This window comes from Monopterus albus, unplaced genomic scaffold (genome assembly GCF_001952655.1).
Source record: "Monopterus albus unplaced genomic scaffold, M_albus_1.0 scaffold54.1, whole genome shotgun sequence".
In the NCBI taxonomy this organism is placed as follows: Eukaryota; Metazoa; Chordata; class Actinopteri; order Synbranchiformes; family Synbranchidae; genus Monopterus; species Monopterus albus.
Window position 1 is genome coordinate 87842 of NW_018127934.1, and position 12533 is coordinate 100374.

At 40.7% G+C, this 12533-nt stretch overlaps 1 protein-coding gene across 3 annotated transcripts in view; it reads right to left on the reverse strand.

The window, feature by feature from the left end:
* The window catches only part of gstcd (glutathione S-transferase, C-terminal domain containing), a 44139-nt gene that overhangs the window by 25292 nt on the left and 6314 nt on the right, over nt 1-12533 (reverse strand). For all 3 annotated transcript variants that reach the window (XR_002275123.1, XM_020602064.1, XM_020602065.1), the window contains exon 5: nt 9558-9651. Coding sequence is in view for 2 of the 3 variants with exons in the window: in XM_020602064.1 (XP_020457720.1) it covers nt 9558-9651 (94 nt within the window). In the remaining variant the exon portion in view is untranslated. The remainder of the gene's footprint in view (nt 1-9557; nt 9652-12533) is intronic.

The window sequence follows — 12533 nt, forward strand, 5'->3', positions numbered from 1 at the left end:
AGACTGCAGACTATTACCCATTTAATGGTATTCTGAACAGATCTATCTCCTTATTATATCTGAAAATGTCCAGGCACTGCACATATTTAGAAAGCTGTGGCAAGAATCAAGGGATTGCAGATTGGCCACATTCACTACATATGCCCTTTGGAAAATATAGAGCATGACTTAGACAAATGATTATTGTGCCTTACTAAGTCACCAGCATCATAGAAAAGCACTTCATCTAAGTGACTGTTACTCTGCAGATCTTGTACAATTCTCAAAGAGCTGACCAAATTCTCACAAATTATAAGACCCAATGACTAACCAATAAGGAATGCAAAAGAAAAGGTTTGTGCCAGAGTTTCCACATTTTAACAGGCATGTATGCACAATTTTACATCTAAAGGCATTTTGGATTGTAGAAAGGGAGAGATGTGGATGTCACTGCATTTTTGGTGAATTACTGTGAAATGCAGAAACAGACAAAACATACTGACCTACACACACACACACACACACACACACACACACACACACGACAACTCACCCCTATACCAGTGAAAGTCAGCACCATGAGGGTGGAAACATGATGGAAAACTCTGCTAACAACAAGTCACAGAACACAGAGAACAGAGACATGCATGCCAAAGTCCAGACAAAACCTTGTTTTGAGCCAAATTAGATGGGGGCACTGGGGAAGGTTTCTTGTACAATAGGAGCACATCTCACGGTACCGTTGTAACCAAATATGACACATCATCTATTACAGTGTTTATCAGCTACAGAACATAATAATACGCCTTGAGCCTTTGTAGACAAAATGAAGAATTCTAGTAAAATCACAGTTCAATGCCGGGAAGAACAAATACAAAAGCAATGCACATACATTAGTGATGAGGATGGTAAAAGGCTTTAATTTTGTTGTCAGGACTGTGAAAATTTCTATTTCAATTTCAAAATATGTACACGTCAAAACAAAGCTCAGAGCCAGAGGCTGTGGAGGAAACTGAAAAAGTTAGGGATGTTAGGGATGTAATGAGAATGCAAGGAAGACAGGAAAAGGAGGAGGACAGAAAAAGAGGTTAGAAATGGACATAAATAGAGCAATAAAACAAAAACAGAACAATGATAAAGAAAATCAGATGAGAGGGAAAGAAAACAGAACAGAAAAAAATAAAAGAACAAACGGAACAGAACAGATTTCCACTCCACCGATTCAGTGAAGTATGTACCTTGTGTAATTAACAACAGTTATGCATTACATAACATACCAAGCCCTAAACTGTGTAAGTGAACCTGGCAGAGGGACTGTATGGAGCTTCCAGATGAAGTATCATGTTACTCTTTTCAACTTTCACTTGCTAATTTAGGTTATTGAGTTGGTTCAAGAGGCTGTGGGACATTTAATCATCAAATCAGGATGTAACTTCGATTTATTTGCGGCTTTACACAGGCAACTCAGGATAACAACAAGCGTAGATCTGTTCACCTCTATTTGTATCTTGCTAGCGATGCTGAAGGAACCTAGAACTGGTTTAGGGTCCTGTCTGACAAAATCAACAAGGTTTTCATACTACAAGATAATAGACAAGTTATTACATTTTATCTGCTGTAGCCTTCAAACATCCTTCTACAATCCAAACATAGAACATACTTAAACTAACACAGCCTGTTGAATTATGCTGCAAAGAAAAGGCCTGGAGAGACCTTCGGTTTTGCATTCTGCTCAGGGCTGAAAACACTAATAAGTAATTAATTATAAGTGCAGTGAACTAGTGGAAGAAACACTATGTAATCCAAACCCCAGTGAAAGCCGGCTGAGCGTTACAGGCAAATTGTTCCTCCACCTCATACCCACACCGCAATGCCTCATCAGAGATTATGGAAGAAAACAAAACTAAGAAGACAAATGAATATTCATCTTATGACATTTGCAAGGAGCTCATGATGGAGGCAGCCAGTGGCTCTGCATTTAAATGGGCACAACTCAAACATCACTGCAAATAGCAAAACTCTGTGGTAACCCTCCAGGGAGTCGAGATGTGTTTGAACTTGAATGGTAGAAATAAAGCACCAATTATTCCTCTAATTGGGAGTAACTGAGCTAGTTGCCTGTTGTGCTTGGTCCCATGTTTACTGCATATCTTTAAATCTTCAATTTAAAAGCTCTAATGAGTCCAATTAATTGAGAATGAGAGGAGTGATCTGGAAGTCATATCCTGCTGTTTGGAGTCATAAGACCAAGGGAATGAGGAGTTAACCAAATGCCAGTGCAAAGTACAAACAGACAGCCCCACAAACGCTCAGCAGCTGCATTTTTAAATCTGTTTCGTGTTATATCAACATATGGTCTCCAAAAAAAAAAAAAAAAATCACAAATCTCTGGTTTTAACAAATAAGCAATTTAACATTAAATACACAAACATTAACAGTCACCTTTCCTCGAAGGCAAACAGAAAATATATGAACACACTTTTATACATGCAACTTTTAGCCATGCTAGTGGTGTAGTGGTTGACCACTGAGGTCCAGACTGAAATATCTCAACAACAGTGTACAATCCTTCATTGTCTCCAGAAGATGAAGCCTGCTGATTTTGGTTATCCTCTGCCACCAACAGGTCAACGTGTTTACTTCCAGTGAAATATCTCAACATTCTGGTTCCTTCACGCTGAAGTCAGTGAGGTTTTTTTTATGCGTTTCTGGTTTGACACCTGAATAAGGTCTGTGGTGGCTCATGATTTTTGTAATGATTTTACGTGTCTTAAAAAAGGCGGTTGCTAACAAGTGGCTAAATGAGACTACAGAGGCTGTCTGGGATATTAAACATCATCCCATGAAACACAGAGACTCATCTACTCACCAGCCCGCCTTTACAGCTTCACTATGTTTAAACATGTGCACTTGAAAACTGTCCTAACTGACACAACCATGATCGCTCAGGTCACGCTAAGAGAGAAGGATTTAGTCGAAGAGGTGAGTGTGCTACAACAAATTACAAGATGGAAGTCGTGGTGGTGACACTGAAGTCATGGGACCGTGGTGTAGTTCATTTATAGCCTAACAACGGCTTTTTACTTCTGGGGATCATATTTGGGCTTCAAATATCATAAAGTGGCGTTCATTTGTGAAGGAACAAAACATGCAAGTGTCATAAACTGTCACAGAGCTTATTTTCTACAATAATTCAAACGCCTATGGAAAAATCCCACGGGCGTTTTGTCGAGGGAACTAGGGTAATGCTAACTTCCAGGATGGCCTACAAAATTACGTCATCCCTATGGCACTTCATAAAGCTTAATGACTTTGGTGATCCCTTGACTTTTCCCTCTAGCACCACCATGAGACTGACAGGCCTGGAGAGAAATGTCTTGAAAATTATGGGATAAATTGCCATAACATCCTGTACAGACATTCATGTCCCTCTAAAGATGATCCGTAATCACTTTGGTCATATGACCTGACTTTTTGTCAAGTGCCACCCTGAGCTAAAACTTTTTATTAGCCCAATCATCACCTCTCAAAGCCACTAGCTTTGCTGTAGACTCTTAGTCTTCCTTTAGAAATCCAGAAATCAGCTCTCCTGTCTTATGGACATGTTTGAAAGGAGTTCAAGGTTTCTCTGGTACATTTGCTCTTGAGGAATTCCTACTAATCTTCCTTTGCAATATTCTCACACTCTACACAACACTTTGAGGTAGGATATTTCATCCATTACAGGCATTTAGAATGGGGGAGGTGATGTTCTTGAAAGGTGACATGAACCGGTAAGCTATATTTAGTGTTGGGAAAGTGGACACAAGACATCAGTTAGAATAGGACTCTGGTTTATATGAAAGAGACTTGGTATAAGTAGAATTTATGTATATATAATAAGTGTCTGCAGGGAAAATCAATTTCTAGACTACCCTTGACATTTGTCTGACAGAAGCCTAAGGATGCAAGCACCATCTGACAAGCATATGACAGGCAGACTGACTTTTTTTTTTTAAATCACTTCGCCCTATGCCTCAACTTTGCCCTTGTGGCTTGTTTTGAAATCACAGCCAACCCAAAAAGCACTAGTGTATTTCCAGAAAAATCACATAAAAAAAGGGGGAGAGAGGATCAGTCACCATTATCTCCAGACTAAGCTGATGTAGCAGTATGCAAGGCAATGGTTAAACACATCTGTGACTAGGCCTGTTGTGCATCTCTCAGCAGAGCTCCACTGAGCCCGACAGCTGGACAGGGAAAAACAACCAGATTCAAATTCAGTTGTATGACTGAAGTGTATAGTGCACAACATACACAGGGAAGAAAGAAATGCATTTTATGTTACAAATACATTAAACCAAAACACTTCAAATCAATCACATTTATAGTTCATTCCTGGAATTAGATTTCTAATGGCTTCAATATGTTTGATTAACTTAACAAAAACAACAGGTATATTATTATTTCAATTGATGACTATGGACTACTGTATTTTAACACCAGGCTAAGCTTGGATTTAAGAACTTAAAATCTAATCTAATACATTTTTGTTTTTACTAATGAAAGCTCAAGACCATAGGTGAGGGCTGGAACAATGGTCGATGAATAAACCGGTAATAATACACCAATCGGCTTGTGGATGTACCACTCCACCATATCCTTAACTCATAAAGAACACCTCAGGATACATCAGCTCCTTCATTTAGGGCAGCAACTAGCTTTGAACCAGAAAGGGACTACTCGTTGCTTTGTGTCAGAGCTCCTTGGAGGACCTGGAGGTGCTACCATCCAAAAAAAAAAACAACTATGGTAAATCCCAGTTCCCTTAATAGGCTTCTTTCATAATGAGGTCAGCAAATATTCCCAGGGTTACAGAGGATCCTTATGTTCGGTTTAGTGCTGCACTGGGGCGCAGGGATATAACGGCAAAGCTGCAGTCAAGTATCTCTGTGAAGATGTATAGAAGTTAAAGGCTGAAGCCAATCCCAGCAGACACTAGGCGAAAGGCCGGGTACACCCTGGACAGGTCACCAGTCTATCACAGGGCTGACACACACAGAGAGACAACACTCAGACACTCACATTCATACCAAAGGGAAACATACAGTCAATATACAGTCAAGTCACTAATTAACCTGACCTGCATGTCTTTGGGAGGAAGCCAAAGTACCCCCCACAAGCACGGGGAGAACATACTCTACAGAGAAAGGCCTAAAGAAAGCACTAGATGAACTACAGCATAACGTACAGCGCTGCTACTCCTAGAATTACAAAAAACTAATCACCACCATATTCTATTACTTGAAGATAATGATAACACACTAGTGTAAAGTGCATTGGAAAGAAACTGTACTGTGTCCTTAAAGCACTCAGTTAATATATAGGCTAATATAAGCAAATTAAAATGTAATGGAAAGTTCATAAATCTGTACTTGAATCAAACCCAGCTAATTATCTTCATCCAAGTTCAATAACAGTAATGATATACCAGAGGGGAAATTACATCCATTACTTATAGCCAAACTGATTTCACAATGGATGAAACTGACACAGCAGCGCTGTGTGCGAACATGTTTAACATCTTTAAATCCAAGTCACAGAAATGTTTTTAGAAACACAACAGGAAAAAAGAAAAGGAGAGAAACAGAATCTACCTACAACAAATTTGAAAGTTTTTATTGGATTGATATTTCATCTTTGATGTATCTTACAGACTCTACCAATTCCCAAACTAATATGGTAAATGTCTGAGGGGTATCTGAAAGCCAAACATGACAGATGTTTAACTGTCTTACTCATTAGACCTGTGCAGTGTAGAAACAAACAAGCAGTGCACTGAAAAAGCGTGGGCCAGGACTTACTGTATGGTGTAGCTAAGCTTTCTACTGGGATTTAAATAACAAAGAAGCTGATGATGCAGGCGGATGTCTGTGAAGGAGCAGGAAGTATAAGCTTGGCTGCAAACAAAAGAACTGTTTAACTACACAGCCTAGAATCGGCTATAATCAACATGTTCATATTAACAAAGGATCCCACACTGTAGCTACTGTTTGTGAAAGAGGTGGCTTGATGAACTCACAACAAATTATCACCAGATCTGGCAGGTCCTCTTCAGCCCTACCCAGATTCTGTTGGTCTCTTTCAACTCCCTGATTTGGCTTTTACAATTTTGTTGTTTTGAGCCACTCTCACCAATATGATTTTGGGACACACCAGGCAGCTGTTTTCAGCAATAGAGAAAAAGCTCTGTGCACTATAACTGCTTAGCCACAGCAAAAGCTGACAAAGAGAGAGGCTTGTTGGTACACATCAGTTGAGCATTTAGCAGCTACGGAATCAGATATTTCCTTCAGGATTTCAGGGACGAGAAAAACAAAGCTGAGGGGAGCATGATTACTGGACTTTATTATATTCACCAAGTGGCCAGACACACAACTCCAAATGACGGTTGTTGCTGTTCAGTATGTGCTGAATGTGTAAATGCACAAGAGTTCACTAATAAAAGATGATAATAAATGTACATTCAGCTTGTTCAGCTTCACACAAAGAGCAAACAAACAAACAGCTAGCTTCAGAGTGGAATGAGAAATGTTTCTGACAATGTAACATGCAATTCACAGTCTACATTAACAGAGAACCTCACACATACTGGATATTTCCAAAGGTTCATTTTCGAGAGACACACAGAGGGATTTACCTTTTGGAATGAAATCGCAACCTTTACTGAGTGTGCAGGATATTGGCAGGAGTTAATAAACCATAAACCCTAACGATCCGAGGTCGGACTTCCTTTCAAATTCAGCTGAACTGATTTATTGACACTGGGCAAGACAAATAATGAATATTTGAATACAAGTCAAAATATGACACTCAACCAGTCCCTACAACAAGTCTATTTACCACGAACGAGACTGATGTGGATTTCATGTTGGGATAATGCATCACAATTGGGATGACAATAGTGATGACATTTCTATAAATATCCACAAGGCACTGTAAGTCATTCAGCTTTTTTCTTGCTTACACATTTTCTATAAAACCACCAGGAAAAATAAAATCACACCATACAAGTGTGGAGTGAAATCTCAATCACATCTCTGCTGCAGTCATAGCAGAGACAGAGACAAATGGAGCCAGTTTTCACTCCAGCAGTTCAACTTCTGTCATACTCTTGTAACCTAAGACAAAGACACGGGAACTCCTCTCATCCCCTTGTACCAAAACAACCCTGGAGAACCTAATAACAGCATGCCTCAAAAATGACAACAATGCCATTTCCTCACCAGCCCTCCCTTTTTTATGCCTCATTGTCTCCTTCACTCCCTTTCCCCCCGCCTTGTTTTCTCCTGATAACCCTTGTCTCTCTTCATGCTGTCTCACCCCTATCTCAATCTCCCACTGTCACACACTCCATCATTCTAGCCTGCGTTATTCGCTGCCTACCCTCCTCCCTGTATTAAGTGAAGCGCTTGGAGACAAGACGTTGGCTGCTCTATACAATGGCCCCTGTATTCACAGTGCTGTTTACCTGTCTGCTGACAGCCCTCCCCATATTTAGTGAAAAAGCCCTCTACACAAGGAGAACAGAGACATCCCATTTACAGAGGCCCCTTTGTTCCTCTATACATTGTGCATACCTGTATATCAGTGTGTAGCCTTTGCTACCATGGAATGCAAATTAGATGCGTCAATAAACTGAAGGAATATATAAAATAAAGAGCAGAGATTTTCTGAGATGCATGAATGTGTTTTACACCTGCTTTGTAAAAGGAGATTTAGACTATTTGTCTGAAAAAATACACAGTGTAGTAAGACTACCAGTTCTGACTGTCAGTGTGAAGGGCGCTCGGGGGTATTCACATTCATACTGGGTGTGCAAAAACACCCTTAGAGGGTATGGATAAAATGTATACACAGTTCATTGAATGTGGGTGTAAACACTCAAAGCTGAAAGTCAGCACTTTAACCCCAGTCACCGCTCTGGAGTACAGAGCCAAAACAAAACCAGCCCAACTCTTGCAGACTGAACTGCACTTACATGAAAAAGATAAGCCAACACACGCACATATATAAAAAAACTATTTTCAATTACTTGTGTGTATTATATTAGTTTTGCAGGTATGGGAATATTTCTGCATATGTAAGGGGAAAATGCTGCTATTTTCCCTGTAGTACTGTATGTGTAGGCACGTGTGAAGCCATTTGTGTGTATTGAAAGAGCAGACATAGATGGGAAAGCCCACGCAACGGGGTTCAGGGGAAACTGGCTGCAATTCATCTCTGGTTCTCTTTAATTACATGATATTGAAACACAGGGGCTAGCTACTTACCAACCTAATACTGAGGGAGGAGATATCAACTGCACCGTTTATCATGCAGAGCATGACGAAGTGGGGCAACTAAAAATCTGGTCGCTCTTCATGATTCTCACTCTCAGAACAGACGCACTGCCCAGATCATTGAGTACTTCTGTTTAGATGTCAGTAAGGTATTTTGGGATAGAAACAGTTACAAAATTCAGAGGATAGTGATATGATAGTTCTAATTACCTTGAGGGGGTCCATCTGGGTGCTTGATATATAAAACGCAGCTACACTGTTTTATTTCAACACTAATGAAGGCTGGAAACATTTTGTCTTTTGTAATTAGTGATTTTTTTTTTTTTTTGTCACTGAGTGTGATCCTCCTCTGTAATCGTTAGTTAATACAAAAAGGATATCACACCGATTCCTCTGAGTATGGTGGAAACTCTACATGTAATGAACTTCTGCTTGAATGTTTAAATATTCATATTATGTATATATGTGCGCCTTTATCAACCTCCTGCATTTTTATCAAACAATAACACTGATATGTTGCAGTTGTTCCAAAATGAACATGCACATCATTTAGCATCACTACCGACACAAACGTCTCACTAATAAGGAGAAATACAATTCAGGCAAGAGAAAGGAAGACAAAGACACAGAGATTTCTCTTCTCTGCTTCACCAGTGCCACCTGGGGCGACAATCAACAAGCACTTCGCCGCCTATTAGACACTGTTCTCGCTGCAATCAGTACCCACTAAGGCATATGTACAAGTTTGACATTGCACATTAGTTGCTGGTGGTTTGTGTGTGCACGTTTCTGTGTGCTTCTGTTGTGCCGAGTCTTTTTCTGTCACAGACCTACTTCACACTTTCACCCCCACAACATAAGGAGTCAAGATAAAGCACTTAGAGATTCACTGGGGAAGCTCAAGGGGAAAACATCTAGCTGAGGCTGAACAGAAAGTTGTGTGATGTGTCAGTGGAAAATATTTTTCTTGTGGAGGGCTGCAAGGTGCCAGTAAAAATCACAAGGCCAGAGTGGAGCAGGAAGGTTTTATGCAAATATTTATGCACATCCCTTGCTCTTGTCCCCTATACAGTATAAATAATTGTGACTTTAACCATGTAATAAGGTGAAAAACAGAGGGAGTAGGGAGTCGGGGAGCTGAAGAAGTGAATATGTAAAAAGTAAAGAACAATAAAACAGGGAAAAAGAAAAATGCCTAAAGAGAAGGGCAAAATGAAAAGCAAAGAGGAGAGCCACAAGACAGAGACTTGACATTACCTTCAGTGGGGTTGATAGCTCTTGGTAAGCTATCCCAAGGGAGTGTCCAGGCAGGGCAAGGATGAGGAGTGAAGGCTGCCTTGATGCCATTTTCCTAGGGGAGATACACACAAGCACACACAAATACACAGGTTACCATAGAAACCCTTCTACAGCCTTGACGTTCTGTAGTCCAAATGGTTGTAATGAAGCGATTTAAAGAGAACTGCTCTTGAACAAGCCCTTTGTTACCTTGCTCGCACTGATCTGAAGCTATACTTGAGGAAAAACCACAGCTCTTGCACTTATTACTCTCTCAAGAGAGATCAGATGTTTAACGAGTACAGTACATACTCCTGCTCATCCAATACACTTTAGAGAAATGTAGGAGAAGCGCAGAATATTGAGTCAGACAAACTAAAACACTTTTTTTCTCCTTTCATGCCTTGATGATAAGAGGGTTAGAAAAATCAGTATGTACTTTGGCACAGTCTATAAAAGCAGAGAAATGGTGTAGACGTGATTGTTGAAAACAAATTAATGAGAAAAATCTCTTAGGAATACATCTTTTTCGACAGCTGCGCGTTTGGTTTCACAGTAATGGAAGCTTAGTACAGTGTGTGGATGGTTTTTGTCTGCTTTTTGCTTCACAATAATGGCCTTCCTAATTAATACTAATGGCTCCTAAAGGGGTGTGTGGCACAGAGCAAATATCATTCACATTATCTATATTTCCTGAGGTATAGTGGTTATGTAACAATGACTTGTTGTGTGGTTGAAATTACACTAATGTGTTGCTTTACTTAAGACTTTCTATTTACTAGAAATGATGGGGCATTTTTCCAGTACTGTATATTTGGTTATCACTACAACTCTATTATTACTGATTTCATGATTACTAAATTAAACAAAAAACAAGCATATACACCAGTGACCACAGAATTAACTGTGCAACCCTATAGCTTCACATGGTAGTAGTCTACGCAACAATCAGCCATAACATTATGGCCATCTACCTAATATAGCAAATGTCCCCCTTTGCTGCCAAAACAGCCCTGACCCCTTGAGGCATGGTCTCCACAGACCTCTGAAGGTGTCCTCTACTATATCTGGCAGCAAAATGTCAGCAGCAGATCTTTTAAGTCCTTTAAGTTGCGAGGTGTGGCTTTCATGGATTGGATTTGTTTATACAGCACATCCCACTGACGCTAGATTGGACTGAGATCTGGGGAATCTGGAGGCGAAGTCAACACCCTGAACTGGTTGTTGTTGTTCTCCTCAAACTATTCCTGAACCTTTTTTCCTTTAAGTTAAGTTTTTGGGCATTTTTGCCTTTATTTATGGGTTAAGTGGGTCATGGAAAGGTGGACAGAAAAGAGAGAAAACAGAGGAGGGGACCACCACACACTTTGCTTGTGTGTATGACGCGCTGCAGCATAACCATTCGACTATGGGGGTGCCCCGATTCCTGAACCATTTTTGCAGTGTCGCAGGGAGCATGTCCTCCTGAAAGAGACCACTGCCATCCGAGAACACTGCTGCCAGGAAGGGATGTACAGTACTTGGTCTGCAATAATGTTTAGGTTAAGTGGAACATGTCAAATTAAGATCCACGTGAATGGCAGGAACCAAGGTTTCCCAGCAGAACATTGTCCAAAGCACTGCCTCACCCGGCTTCGCTCACCAGGCACCTCAATGAGCTATGGGCATCCATGACCCTGTTTCCAGTCCACGGTTTGTCCTTCCTTAGACTACTGTTGGTAGGTACTAACCACTACAAATCAGGAACAGCCAACACAGCACAGCAGTTTGGGAGATGCTTTGACGCCATCGTCAGCCATCACAGTTTGGCCCTTGTCAAAGTCACTCTGATCCTCATGCTTGCAAGGTTAAGGTATAGGCAAGATTTCTTAATAGCAATCAATTGTCATGAACTAATGTCCGGATGGTCTAAGAGTAACTATGCATGTAACCTGCATATACAGTAGGTACTCATTTCCAGAGGAAGATACACCAACATTTAGTGATACCAGTTTCTGGAACACAGGTTTTCCCGTCCAAAAGAAAATATATGACTTTCTTAAACTTTCCTCTTAAATGATCCCATTGATTTAGTAATCTCCATTTCAGGATTACCCCTATTTTTACTGTCATCTTAGATTAAGTTGCTGTCTAATGTTAGCAACCGCATTAAATGACCTGTCATTGGATTAGTGAGTAATAGCAGACAAATTTCAATCTTACATTTTGGTAGACATTTGAATCACAGGTTGTGTGTCTCCAGCCCATTGCACAAGCAGTTTGACTTCCATGCGCCAGTGTGTGTTAAGTGAAACGAGACAAAGGCAGAGTTTATGAGCCATTTATATTGTGCACAGTGTAGTGAGATGAGCCCGGTGCCTCTGATTAGCAGCAGTGAAGAACTGCGTGTCGCCGTGTCAAATGACAGACCTCTCAGTCTCTCTGTAGTTGCCTTGGGACATACACAGTCATATATGAGGACCTATGTACACACACACACACACACAGGCAAATACAGGCACCTTGGGCAAAGCATCTAAACAGCTGCACTGCAGACACGATGATGGCGACACACAGCCAACCTTGTAATCCCCTTAGGGAAGAATGGTGGCCATTGTGTGTGTGTGTGTGTGTGTGTGTGTGTGTGTGTGCATTCCTCTCAGTTTTAATATCTGAGTTCAACCTGCCATGAAAACTGTCATTTGTGTACATCTGTGCCAGACTAAATTTCATCCGGCAACACTGCCCGCTTTAAGACACATCCCATCCTGACCACACAGCTCCCTGAGCCTCATCCAAACTCTCCAAACCCTGCTCTACTGTTTTCTCGCTTTCCTCATTTCCCGTCACTTAATATCGTGTTGTTATAGACTCTCAGCCAGCAGGAAATCACAGAAATATCTCTGCTGAGAGAGGACAGTAACAAAGCCAGGAGAACACTGGATGCTCAGTAGTGAGAGGCTAGACAGGGCGGAG